This window comes from Stenella coeruleoalba (genome assembly GCF_951394435.1).
Source record: "Stenella coeruleoalba genome assembly, chromosome: 10".
NCBI classification, from domain to species: Eukaryota; Metazoa; Chordata; class Mammalia; order Artiodactyla; family Delphinidae; genus Stenella; species Stenella coeruleoalba.
In genome coordinates, this window is record NC_137156.1 from 81,765,080 (window position 1) to 81,779,674 (window position 14,595).

The window sequence follows — 14,595 nt, forward strand, 5'->3', positions numbered from 1 at the left end:
TGACTAAGTCTGGCTCATAACCTGTTTTTACAAATACATTTCACTGGAAGGCAGTCATGCTTGTTTGTTTATGAATTATCTCGGGCTGCATTCATGACAGCAGAGTTGAATTGTTTTGATAGTGACCGTATGGCCTGCAACGCTGAGAACGTTTACTCTCTGGCTCTTTACAGAAAAAGTTTGCTGATCTCTGGTCTAAGGGAAAGACGTTCTGATGCCAAATGAGAGCCTTTAAAAGAAAACACGCCTCACATCGAGCTGGGTTCACGGATATTTACACACCTGCTTTCCCTATCAATGAAAAGTAGCCAACAGTTCATATCACGACGTCATCAACCCCCAAGATGTTACTGCTCACTGTAACTCCTTCTGCTGTATGGCCACTAAGTTAATGATCTGAGATAATTTTCCATAAACTAACTTGTTGACCGATCAAAGTATTCTCCCTCCAGGCTTCCTACTGCACTGCCCTTCCACTCTCCCAGGCCAGAGCCGTATAACACAATCTCACTGCCTCAAGCTTACCCTGAGGTTTTGACTTGGCATCCAGCAGCCTTATAACTGAAGATTTCTTCACCTGTGCTTGTTCTGCGGTTACAGGTCTCAGAATGCCCATAAACTTGACAAAACTTGTCCCCTCTATGCCTTCGCATTTCACATGCGGATTGTTTATGATTTGGAGTTATATAATTCTTGGTTTCCCAATAAAGGAATCAGCAGGTGGTGTGCCTTTTTTGTTTTTAAAGTTACCTCCCTGCGTAAAAATTTGGAGCCAGGTGTCTCTCACTGAGTTCATCAGACCCAAGCATCCAGACCTCCTAGGCCTTCCTTAAAACCCAGCCCTGACTTCCAAAAATTTTAAATAAATATTTTCAAAGAAGGGTTGAAGCTTCTGGCCATCCTCTCTCCTCTTACTGAAATGGAGAAACTGAAAAATGGGATCCTCCTTCACTGTTTTGGCAACACGGCCTTGCTGGAAAGATAATAATTTAAACAGCAGTTTCCAGATGCTCATTTAATATAATCCTCACAATCTAATAGAGTTCTTTTCACCCTTCTACAAATGAGAAAATGGACACTCAGAGAGTTCCAATAACTTACCCAAGGACACACAGCTATTGAGATGCACAGGCAGGATTTCCACTCTGCTGTTCTTCCCAACAAAAGCACGGGAATGCGGACCACAGAGTTCTCAGTGATCAAGAGCTAGAGAAAGAGTTGATATCCTGTAGTCAGAATTTTAGAGAATCCTATTGTAAGCCAAAGTTGGTTTACATAATCCTAACCAGTGTGCAATGAACAATTATTTTGTTTGTCATTTCCAATGGAAAGGGAGTTGGTGGTATTTGGAAGGTGGTGGGAGAAAAGGGAGGAAAGAGTAAATTAAATTTCATTTTCACTGGAGAACCGTACAAGAAGAAGCCAAATGTGGATGACAAGGTGAGATGTGGTCAAGGTTAGCTTTAAGAACACAAACATTCTTTAAGTCATGGAGAGTTTGTTACGAAGTAATGGATCTCACCCCAAAGTGGGTGCTAACTGCTCTATAATATAAAGCCTCCTGCCCTTTGACCCCCTTGCCTTTCCCCTTTTCATCTCCTTGCTTCTCCCATCCATTCACACATTTACTGAGCGCTGACTAAAGGCCGGCTTTAAGTGGGATCTTGAGGATATAAGGACAACGTGACATTTATCTTGCTCTCTAGAATCTTAAGTTCAGGGCTTTCATGTTGAAACTATTCTCCCCGTTTTTCCACCTGTGGGAATGGAGAATGCAGAGGATACCACTGAAATACAACCCAAACCCTATTTCCAGGGTCTAAAACATCATGGCGTATGCCCCAAAGTTTGCCCCTACAATTTGAAGTTTTGTCCTAGGAATTGCCAACTAGACCTCTCTTTCTGCCTTATCATTGCTCTTTCTTATCTTCCCAGCCCCTAAAACCACAACTCCAAGTTCAGCTTCTTTTGATCCACGGGGACACAGGCTAAGGGAAAGGCAGGGAGTAGCTGGCTTATTTAAGCTTCTCAAACAGCCCAAAGGCAGGGAGAACATGTATAAATAAAATATTGCTGTAGTTAAACCCACCCTTTCCCTTTGAATGACTCATCCTCATTTAGGAATCCCAAAGAGATGGGGGTAGGTGGAGACAGGATGACAGCATAAACATCCGGTTTCTAGTGATAACTCAGAATATTTCATTAATCCATAAAACCTTTAAAATACTTTTAGTGGTTTTTTTGTTTGTTTTTTTTTTAAAAATCACACCCATAGAATGCATAACACCAAGAGTGAACCCTAATGTACACTATGAATTTTGGGTGATGAGGATGTGTCAATGCAGGTTCATCGATTGTAAACATGTCCCCTCTGGTGAGGGATGTTGGTAGTAGGGGAAGCTGCATGTGTGTGGGCAGGAGAAATGTGGGAACTCTTAGCTCAATTTTGCTGTGAACCTAAAACTATACAAGATAAAGTCTGTTTTTAAACATCATACACATTCATAAGCTCATTAAAAACTTGTCAAACTGTAGAAAAGTACAAAGAAGCAGGTGAAGATCACGCAGTATCCTTCTGTCCCTAATGTGCGATGAGTAGGTCAATGATTTAGTGACCAGCCCTGAAAGCACTTCTCTGGCCATACCTGCATGTGTACAAATTTCCAAAAATAGGGATGGATGTATATGTGTGTGTAAGTGTGTGTGTGTGTGAATGTGCAAATATTTGTGTCTCACCAGACATGCTTTTGTCTCAATTAATATTTACATAATTTTTAATAGCTGCATGGTATTGTTGATATGAAATGTGTCATAATTTACCCAACCAGTCTCTCTCTCTTTTTTTTTTAAAGTCTTTATTGAATTTGTTACAATATTGCTTCTGTTTTATATTTTGGTTTTTTGGTCACGAGGCATGTGGGATCTTAGCTCCCCGACCAGCGATCGAACCTGCACCCACTGCATTGGAAGGCGAAGTCTTAACCACTGGACGGCCAGGGAAGTCCCTAGCCAACCAGTCTCTTATTTGACAATCATTTCAGATTTTTTTTTTTTGCTCATATAAATAATGATGCAGTGAACATTCCTGAATGTACATCCTTTGCCTATTTTGATTTTTTTGAATCTGTGTATCTTTCCAGTCCATACCGTATCTTGGGAGAGGTTATGCGTTACATAGACTTCATACACACTGTGTGGGTAGTTCTTTATACAAAGTAAACTTTGCGGCAGAGACCCTTGAATAATTCTAACATTTCTATTAGAAAAAAAGAGGAAGAAGGTTTGACTATGACATCACATACAGAATGCCTTTAGCTCAGAGCATCGCACATAGTATATGCTCAGTAAGTAACAGCTGCTAATAGGATCATTGTTGTTGTTTCTTTTGTCTTGGTTCATGTCTCTTTGCTGAAAAAGATCTGAGTGTGGCACACGGAGGGCTGAACCACAGAAAATGAAAAGTGAACCACATTTCTATTCCTTAAAAGTTTCTGGCTCTGGCTGTAATCAAGTGTGAGTTTTAAAAACAAATGGTCAAGCCAAGGATGCAGTTCATACAACCACCCTCTCCAGACACTCAGTGAAACGGCTGTAAAACAGTCACAATGTAGACCCCATACTCAGTGGTGGCCGTAATAACAGTCAGACGTATTCTCTCATTTGTAATAAAAGAAGGGAGTACAATTTTTCTGGTTTTTATACATCATTATCTCTGTTCTGACTTTCTTATTCAAAGGCACGTTGGACTTTTATAAATATTATTTCCTGTCAGATTCTGAGGGCTATCACTCTGTCTTAGAGCTCAAGGTCAGCCCCAGATTAGTTCCAGGGCCTTCAACAACAGCCTAGAACTGTCTGCTTAATCCTCTTCAATTATAATACAGATGTAAAAAATACACAAAAAAACAAAAAATCCCCCAAACAAAAAACAACTAGCACCAAACTGCTTCTGCCCAAATCTACCATGCTTTTCATGAGACTGTGTGTGGCCCTGGCTGGGCTATGATCTTGAACATCAACTTCAGGAAAAAATTCTTGCTATAGGTTGAGGCTCAGATTTATGGCTCTGTTCTTTGCCCTGAGGTGAGATGGAAGCAAAATCAATGAGGTTATTAGTTTGGGGGCTGCTAGAAGCAAGCAACATGAACCAATTATCAGCGACCTGAGATCAGTGAAGCAGGAAAAAAAATGTCGGATGAAAAGAGAGAAATCAAGGCGGCACTCTATCTCTTGTTATTGTCTATGATAGAATTCATTTTAAAATTATAATCATGTTTTGTTAGCACTATAGAAAACAGAATAGACAGCATTAAATATTGTACTAGAAATATTTGAAATAATATCAACCAAGTTTTGTTCCTTGACCCCTAATTAATAACCAGCCTCTATCACCTCCTTTGTGAACACAGGGAGATTTTCTGGATCAGAATCTTCTGTCATCTCAAAGAAATTTAATTAGAAATAATAATCATGACTATCATTTCACGAGCACCTATTGAGTGCCTGGCACTGTATGAGGTCCTTGGTACGTTTGAGTCAATCAGTAGTTCTTGAGAGCCTCCTGTGTACCAGGCATCATTCTAGGTGCTAAAGATACAGCAGGGAACAAGACACGTCTGCTTTTCTTGAAGCTTCTGTTCTAGCAAGAGGAGACAACCAACAAGCTCATAAACAAACAAACACACAACAGAGTCAGTGCTATGCAGGGAATTAAAACACAGTAATGTGACAGAGAACCACTGGGTAGTTAAGAAAGACCTCAGTGATGGGGGCGTAGATTTAAGCTGAAATTTTAATAAAAGGAAGAAGGGGAGGGGGTGGAATTGAATCCTCAGGATGACTCTAGCAACCCAATTGCAAAGAGGAGGAAAATGACGCTCAGAAAGGCTAGGCAACTTCCCCACGGCAGGGCTGGGATTCAAATATTGTTCCCGTTTCTGCGAAGCCCCAGCATGTCAGGTATAACGATGGTGGGATCTGTTCATAAATGTCTCTCTCAAGAGATCACAGTGAGCGTGGCTGCCACAAAGTAGGAGGGAAATAGGAAAGACAGGTGTTTGGGACATGGAATCTCAGAGTTCATTATTGTAGGTGTGACCAGCTTGAGTGAAATACACTTGAAAAGGAAGAGTGAACTGACTTTCTGGTGGGCCTCCTAAGAGCTTGTCCAGTCAGAGAACAGAGGATGGCCTGAGTGCACGCAGGCAGGGCCAGGCCAACACCCAGTGGCCAGTGTTTGAACTGGGCTCTCTGTGGGTTTGGTGCTATCCATGTGTGTCACTGGAGGTCACGCCTTTGAGCTTCTGACCCTCACGTTTAATATCAGTCTCTTTAAGAGGAACAGTCCCTAAGAAGACTGGCTGCCTTTTGGTAGTTTCATGACCTCCCTGCTTTAACTCATTAGCTTACTGCCCCAAAGAGTAAAACATGAAAAAAAAAAATCTCATTAGGTTCAAATTCTGACACATTCTGGACTCACTGGCCATTTCTATCTTCTTTTGGGGATGCCTTTCTGTTTTCTGCAAGCTTGTGACCAGGGATTTGTGATCAACTTAGACAACTTTGTAGAGCAGGGACCTGTTTTATTACTCTTTGCATCATCATCTCTGGGTTTGTATCAACACATTCAAGTTTGAGAATCTCTGGTTCAGGACAGCGGTTCTCAACTTTGGAAACATATTAGAGCCACCCAATGAGATTTAAAAAAATCTTAATGCCCAGGCCATATCCCAGTCCAACCAAACTAGACTCTCCAGGTGGTGAAGCTTATGCACCTGTGATTTTAAAGCTCCTCAGGTGATTGACTCTAATGTGCAGTCAAGATGGAGATGCACTGGTCTGGAGCCTCTCTGCGATACAGTATGACACAGAGCAAGATTCAGTATAGGAAAATCAGCCGTGAATTGTGTCTATAGAAATACATAATTCCAAGTTCCCAAGAGCGGCCCTTCAACGTTAGTAATACTCTGTCCTTTGATCAGAAAGGTAACTTTACCAAATAGGTAGCATTTATGCCTGCAGGGCTTTTCTTAACAGCTATGTGAGTATAAGAATTACTTGGGGAACTTGCTAAAAGGCAGACTCCTGGGCCCTACTTCTAGGTAGTCATGGATTCAGCAGGGTCACGGTGAGGCCTGGGAAACTGTATTCTTAACATGCACCTAGGTGATTCTGGTGCAATTTGCCCTTGGTTCAACTTTGAGAAACAATGCCTTAGAAGACTGCTTTTCAACTAAGGGTGATGGGTTTTTTTTGCCTTCACGGGACATTTGGCAATGGCATGAGAAAATTTTGGTTGTCACAACTGGGTGTGTGTGTGTGTGTGTGTGTGTGTGTGTGTGTTACAGGGATCTAGTGAGTAGAGGCCAGGGATGCGCTCCACATCTCATAACGCAGAGGACAGCCTCCACAATGAAGAACTTTCTGCCCAAAATGTCAACAGCGCCGAGGTGGAGAAACACTGCCTTAGATTAACATCTCTTCTGAATCAGTCTCCTTCTCTGCTAGCCTCAAAGAAAACTCTTTAGACCCTGATAGAAGAAAACTTTCCCTGGGCCAGGATCCTTGCTTCATTCATTTTTGAGTCTGGCCTCATCCACACTCCATGAATGTTTATGCTGTTTCAAATAAAATTCATTTAAAATACCCTTGGGACTGACCACAAAATAGCTTTGCGAGTGGCAATCATAACTAGTGTTTACAGGGAGAAGGAAGACCCAGGGGCCTAATTTTCAGTCTCAAAGTCTAATATAATTCCTCTAGATCTCATCTAAGGAAATCGCTCTCCATGTATTTTTTTCTTTAACATTCACCAAATATGACAGTGGCTCTGGACCTGCCTGTGGTGTCTGCAGGTGAGTCAGCCACGTGCATGTGAGGGCCACCCAAGGCGCTCCGCCATCACACGAGGAACCTCGTTGGCTGGGTCTGCCGTGCTGTCTGGCTACCAGTTGGCACCGTTGAGCAAACTAACTCGATCCCTAAGCCAACCCTGAATTCCAGGAAATCATAATCCAGCAAATAACTCTACACAGATCTGGGAGGAAACTGAGCAAGGAAACAGTGGCCTTCATGGCTCTAAAAATAGCCAGGTATTACCTTTAAAGCTCTTTCAAGAAGATGCACTTAACTTCACTCTGCTTCACAGAGCGAAGAAGCAAAGGGCTCGTTTGTTTGTTGACAGGAGCTATCTCTATGTAGTCAGCAGACGTCGGAATGCTGGATACCCAATCAATATTGGGGTGCCATGGAGTTACTGTGCTACTGGGCTGACCAGACCACAGTTAAAAACAAGAAACTACCCTTGGTGAGGCTGACCTGACCGCATGTTGTACTACATTGATCATGTTCATTTTCCTGACTTTGCTTTTTCTTCCAACTTTAACACTTGGCACGAATACTGTGGTGAAACGCATTCACTGCTCTTTCATTTTATGTGTTGCACCAATCTATCAGCGCCAGCAATTCTTTAAAGGCTCCCTTAAAAGTATTTCACCTCCAGCAAGGTTGGTGAATAGAGAAATGAATAGATCACGGAGTGGTGATGAATTTCAGCCAAGTTAGCAGTTTTCCTCCTGTGGTTAATCACCCACAGAATACTTTGTTTGCTCTTTTTTCTTCTTCGTCTTTTAATTTTCGGTCTTGGCAATCTGCGCTAAAGTGACTGGGAGTTATGAAAAGTATGAAAATGTGTTTGTTTCAAATAGTTGGCTGAGTTCTTCATCAGCCGGAGGCCCAGCACAGGTGTGAATATTTGTTTATAATCCAAACACAGCAAAGTAAACGGTTCCATTTTGCACCCTTTTTTGCCCCATACAATGCTATGAATATTTTCTTTGTGATGGTCAGTGACTTTGTTTAACTTGAAAAAAGCCTGAATGGAAAGGAAGGGCCCAGAGACTCAAAACTATTTGTATAAGGGCCTGAAGTGACTGACGGCTCAACTAATCTGGGCGTAGAGCCCTGACATTTTGTCAGCTCCCCCGAGGAGCCAGACGTGCTGTCCACGACACACCTGTCAAGTGCTGATAGAAAAACAACTCTGTCATACGTAGCCTTTAAGGCTACATATGTGACCCATAACCCTGGAACCCCTTCTGGAGTTTTCCACGGGGTATCAAAATCCTTTCAAATATTTCCAGCTGGACATCTCCCTGAGCTGTAATGGCAGCTCAGCATTTTAGCACTGTGGTCATTGTTGAGAGAATTTCCCCCCTCCATGTCCCCACCTGCCCTTGCCAAGGCCCAGTTCTGAAATCTCCTTGGTAGCAAGAGAGGGGCTGCCCTCACCGTCTAAAACTCAGCCTTTGCCTCCTAGTTGAATCCAAGTGTCTTCCTGAAAGTAGAATATTTTTGAGGCCACTCAGATTCCTGTCCTCATCTCCAAGGTCTGAAACCCTTGAAGGATCCTGCAAGACGATAAACTTTTCCAAGCTATGACGTTCAGTGTCTTCCAAGGGCTTGTTTTGGTTTCCCTTCTTGCACAAGAGACAACAAGAAAGAGGAAGAAACGCAGATGCCCCTGACGCCAGGGGTTGGTGTTAAAAAAACTCAGTACTGAATTTAAGAAAATTTGCAAGTCTTTGCTACTATCCTGATAACCACCGCTAAAGATTATGGAAAAAGAAAACGAAAAGAAAATGGGGGAAGAAAACCAACACAGGAGACATATCCAGGAGAAGGGAATTCATACTTAAAGCAATAAAGACCTACAAATGGAGAGATGCCTCTTCAGTCAGCTCAGCAAGAAAATAAGACAGTTGATTGAGTCCATTCAGAGTAGTAATCAATGAATTTCATGGAGGAAAACAAAATCACCATAAAACTATGTCAGTTGAACTCCAACAGGGTTCTAAGAGTCCTTGGGTTGGTTACAGCTTTTCTCAAGATAAACTAAAATGGTCTTGGACAGAGTGTCCACAGATCAACACATTAGGAACAGGCTAGTTTAAGCCAGAACATTTCCACTGCTTCTTCCAGAGATGGTTCCTTTTTTCTCTGGTTTCCCAGATTGTCAGACTAAAAGACCCAAGCATTGGCTGAGCACATGAAAACTCATATTCATAGTTCCTCTATAGAAATTTCCACTGAAACGAGCTAAAAAATAACCAAACGAAAGGAAAACCGTGGACTGGATCTTTAGACAGTATGAACGTCATTTCCCTTGTTTTACCAATGAAGAAACTGAGATCCAAAGAAGTGAAGCAGCTTTACCCCCAGGTTGCAGAACTAGTAAATGACAAAGTCTAAATGAAAACATCAATTTCCTTCATTTCTTAAAAGCCTTGGGCACTGCTTCTTCCTAAAGCTGAACGTACACACATTATTATAGCCTAAGGATACAAACTATTTTATAATGTGTGACTGTTTAGAAACAAACTAGTGGCCCATAATAATCACAGTTCTGGGAAAAGTAAACTCTGAAAGATTATTATTTGTTCTCAGGGTTTATTTTAATTTTTTTTTGGATGCTATTCATGATAATGTCTCCTTAGGATAGGAATATTAACTCAGCTAGTCCCAGTGCTTGAAATAACTGAAGTCAATGTTCAGCAAAACACCTGGAATGTCATATTTTTCTGACGGTCTGTTCTAGGACAACTCTGCCTATAATAAGCTTTGTGACCCATCCAGCTTCCTTGGAAAGTCAGGTTAGCTCCTCTACCCTCCCTGTTGGAGCCTGGTCTTACTTTTTAGGCATCTTCATCATATTTCCTTTTTTAAAAAATGTTTATTTTATATTGGAGTATAGTTGATTAGCAATGTGTTAGTTTCAGGTGTATAGCAATACATATACATGTTTCTATTCTTTTTCAGATTCTTTTCCCTATTTAGGTCATTACAGAATACTGAGCAGAGCTCCCTGTGCTATACAGCAGGTCCTTCTTGGCTATCTATTTTAAATATAGTGGTGTGTACATGTCAAACCCAAACTCCCAATCGATCACATTTCCTTGTAAGAGACTTGTGTACCATTAGCCTAAAGTGGCTCAGCTTCCTCAGTCCCCAAAGCCCTAGACAGATCAGCCTACCTCTCATCACCTCGCCCAGGCACCTGCTTGAGCTGGAAGTCAACCCAACTCTCTCGTATCAGAGCAGCGGTCCTCTACCTTGGTATTCAAAGGCTTGAGTCTCAAAATCTTGGAAGTTGCAAAGGAGGGGGGAGGATCGATCTCTGGAAGGAACAGTAGAAATGTTCGGGGTCAAATAACATTTTTGCAGATCTGTCAGTTTCTGAATACGTTTTCTGAGACTATTTAGTTTATCTTGAGAAATGCTATGAAAAGGTTGACTGCAAAGGATGGTGCACTATCCTGTTGCTCCCTACACCAGCAACGTCAGCGTCACTTGGGAGTCCGTTAGGAATGCAGCATCTTGGGCCGCAGACCCACTGAATTAGAGTGTGAATTTCAATAAGGTCCCCAGGTGATTCAGGTGCACAGTAAAGTCTGAGAAGAGCCCTGGGGTGAAGAGATCCGTACGAGTCCCTCCTCAATTGTGCCTCCCTTTTCCCTGGGATTCATAGTCACTGGTTAAGAGGTGAGTCCCTTCCATACATTTCTTTTTTTTTTTCTCCACCTGCACCTGGTTCATTCTTTTCCTTCTCTTTAAGTTTCCTTGTCCTGCATGTCCCCCGCCAAACCCCGTCAACTTGACTCCTTAGAATACCATTGGTTTGACATAAAATATCACTTTATACTGTAGTCTTTTTCTAGAAACCTCTCATCCCTTAATAGAAGTCTGCTGTGCAAGTACAGGCCACTCCCTCATGCTTACTTTCTATAACCCAAGACAAAAAGTAAGACTCAGATTTCCCTTGACTTATCATGGATACCTCCAGATCACATTCATCCTGGAACTCTTCTTCTGAGAATTTCTTAAATACAGCACAGAGAAGCTTGATACATTCGTCTAAGTTAAAATTAAGAACAATAGGTTCAACCAAAGACAGCAAAGGCAAATGAATAAACAGAGGTTTTAACTGCATATATCACTCAGGATTAGTGTCTAGAGTATATAATGAAATCCTATATATTAATAAAAAAACAAATCATACAATATAAAGCAAATGGGAGCAAGATACATTGAGGCAATCCACAGACCAGGAAACCTGAACATCACACGAAACACGAGAAGATGTTCAACTCCACTTCTAATTAGGGAAATATCAATACATGCCAAAACCTTAGTAAGTACAATTTCACACTCAATTAAGAAGTTGGACAATATCAAGTGGGGATGATAACATGAAGTAATGGAAACTTAGACTCCTGGATGGAGTATAAATGCTTATGACCACATCTGAGAGCAATTTGGCAGTTATCTAGTTAGTTAAAAGAAAAAGCCCTTACCCTAGGACCTGACAGTTTCATTGCTAGGTGAGTCAGAGCAGCTCTCACAGAGATGCACACAGATTATGCATTGATATGTTCACTGGGGCAACAGTCTGAAATGACAAAAATTGGGAACAACGTAATGTTCACTAAAGAGAAGGATAAATAACACTGTATATTCATAGAGTGAGAAACAATACAGTAGTTATATGTGAATAAACCTGAAGTAGGTATATGTGTATGTGGATATAAATATATATATATATTTATATATCTCAACTTGAATGAATCCCACAATTTAATGGTGAATGAATAAAAGGAAATTGTAGAAAAATGGACAGTATCATATCATGTCACCCTCTTCCCACTCTCGTCGCCATCCTACATTGATGAACTCTCACCCATACTCAGCCTACAGTTTTCCTCTCCACCATCCCTACCATTACCCGCATGACTGCAGCGGCCCTGCCGCTCCTGGTCCTCTGCGCCAGCAACCTTGACCATCACTTGCCCTAGGAACTCACAAGATGCATTTTGGATCTTGTCACCCAGCACATCTCCATCCAATATCCCCTGATTATCTCTTCTTCTATTTCTTTTTTTTGCGGTACGCGGGCCTCTCACTGTTGTGGCTTCTCCCGTTGCGGAGCACAGGCTCCGGACGCGCAGGCTCAGCGGCCATGGCTCACGGGCCCAGCCGCTCCGTGGCATGTGGGATCTTCCCTGACCGGGGCACGAACCCGTGTCCCCTGCATCGGCAGGCGGACTCCCAACCACTGCGCTACCAGGGAAGCCTTCTTCTTCTATTTCTTCCATGTTCTTGCCCAGCTAATCTTCACTTGGAGCTCCTGGTGGGCTCAACTTCCTTGACCTACTTTCTTCCTCCAATCCTCTCCTGAGCTTTTTTCTTCTTTTTCAACCACCCTGGACCCATACATAGCCAGCACCTTAGAGCTTTGGTCATACCTGTCTTGCCTAACTGCAACCATCCGCTTTTTCCAATCCTAGCCTAGGATGCTGAATAATGCTAACAGAAATCATGTAACAGTGCTGACCTGAATCATTTCAAATCCATTTCCTCCGGAGAAGCTGGCCTCCAGGCTCCGAAACCAGTCTTTTCACTCACTCCTAGTTGAAATCATTCTCAAACTTCAATACCAGCACTGGCTACCATTGCCTGGAATGGTGAGTTATCTGTGTCCTGCAGAGCTAAGGTTCCAGGAGGGTGCCTGGGGAATAGCTGAGGAGGAGAAGTCTTCTCAGGCTGGCTCGGGGTGCCCTTCCTCATTTTAATCAGGAAAGGTCTGCTTTATCATTTAAAATATCTGTCTTCCGAGTAAGATTTTAGTTAATTAAAAAAGAGGGGGGGGAACTTCCCTGGTGGTCCAGGGGGTAAGACTCCATGCTCTCAATGCAGGGAGCCCGGGTTTGATCCCTGGTCGGGGAGCTAGATCCTGCATGCATGCCACAACTAGAGACCCTGCATGCTGCAACGAAGATCCTGCGTGCCGCAACTAAGACCCGGCACAGCCTGCATGCAGGCATGTATGCATAAATTTAAATATTTTTTTTAAAAAGCGGGGGTTTCCTGCTCTTTAAACCTTTGGCTTTCCATTGCCCTGGGTATAGAAGCACAAACCCCTTGGCAAGGAGTCTGTGGGACGTGGCTCCATCTCTGACCGCAGGCAGTGGTCCTCAACCTGGGTTTCCCACGCTGCAGTCCCAGGGCCCTTCTGCTCCCATCTCTAGGCCTATGTGTGGTTCCATCTGCTGACACACTTGTCCCTTTGTCCTGTGTGTGTCTGACTCTTCATTTTCAAATTCCATCTTAAATGTCACCTCCCCTGGTCTTCCTCATTCTTCTTTATCTCGCTACCGTCTTCCTCTCTTTCATAGCACTTCTTGCCATCTTTAACCAGTTTGGGGTTTACGTCCTTATTTAGTGTCTGTTTCTTGCGCCATTAGACTGTAACTCCCTTGGAGGGAGGCAACCTGTTTGTCATGTTTAACGTTTAGGGGCAGGGCCAAAGGGGGGCTTCAGCCCCTCTTCAAGTCCTCAGAGTAGAACCTTCACCTGAGACCACCCCGCATAAGTAAGTAATTAAAGGAGAAACCCTGGCTGTGCGCCTGTGGCCTCATGGAAAGGGCCGCAGCCCTCCCCCTTCCGGCCAGATGCCACCCCAGGACCTTTGCCACAGAGAAATCTGGGAGCTGCACCGGGACCAGCATCTCCCTAGTGGGTCCTATTCCCACGCATAGGAAGCACGCAGGAAATATTTTCTGATGAATCAATCAATTTGTGATAGTTTGAAAAGCACCAGGTTAGCAAATAAATTTCAGGTCCCATAGATCGACAGGAGCCAGAAAAGTAGTTAGAGGTCAGCCTTCCCCACCTTCTTCATCACCCACTACCTACCCACGTGCTGAAATAAGCGCTGAGGATTTTAACTGATTTTGAAATAAAATGGTTAATTACTAAAGGGTTTCTGGATACAACTTAAGCATCCTTGGTCCATCTTAAAATAAGTGGCAAGCCTTTCAAAAGGTTGGAATGGCTGTCATTATAGCAGGAAGCAACGGCACGACAGGACACAAGAGTATTTAGTTACCTCAAATACCTGAGACAGGTAGATGCGGTTAGGAGTTTACAAAGTCAAACCCCTAACTGAAAAATCTCAGTTATCCCCCTGCGTGTACATGGGTTGTCATGCCTGCACCTTCGCCTGGCAACTGCGTCCAAGTACACTTTCTCCCTAAGCTGCCTTTCTCCTGGCCTGTTGTGATTGTCCGCAAGGCTTATAATGGAACGTGGAGAGAGAGCAAACATGTGGTCTGTGTGGGTGTATTTGTTTTCCTGTGCAAACAAGATTGAGTCCTTTACAAGAAATACACAGCAGGAGTTGGCTTCAGGTGAAACACAGGGTAGTACAGCATGGGGGAGAGGAGTCGTGTGAAGGTGGAGGTGGGCACCGGGCACTTGGGCACATGAGTCAGCCATCCAGGTCAGTACAGGGAGGTGAGGTGGAGGTTATTGTAGGAGGGCAGGTGAATAGGATGATTATGTAGCTACTCTTTCTGAATGACCATCATAAACTAGGTGCAGTGCCCTTCACTTAGAATTGCTCGTTACTTTCAGAAATACTATGCAATAGGTACCTTTTTTCCTAACCATTTTTTAAATTGAAGTACAGTTGATTTACAATGTCGTGTTAGTTTCAGGTGTACACCAAAGTGATTCAGTTATACATATATATGTATATAT

General features: G+C 42.9%; 1 protein-coding gene across 4 annotated transcripts in view; it reads right to left on the minus strand.

Annotated features, from left to right (window-relative positions):
* LOC307193288 (uncharacterized protein) overlaps positions 1 to 14,595 on the minus strand; it is a 365,942-nt gene that overhangs the window by 161,288 nt on the left and 190,059 nt on the right. For 2 of the 4 annotated variants that reach the window (XR_013830272.1, XM_079935025.1), the window contains exons 1-2: positions 11,352 to 11,549; positions 1,102 to 1,206 (exon numbers count right to left, since the gene is read on the minus strand). Coding sequence is in view for 2 of the 4 variants with exons in the window: in XM_079935025.1 (XP_079791151.1) it covers positions 1,102 to 1,206; positions 11,352 to 11,372 (126 nt within the window). In the remaining 2 variants the exon portion in view is untranslated. Of the gene's footprint in view, positions 1 to 1,101; positions 1,207 to 11,351; positions 11,550 to 14,595 lie in introns of those variants that run through there. The other 2 variants (XM_079935026.1, XR_013830271.1) reach the window with 2 other exon arrangements.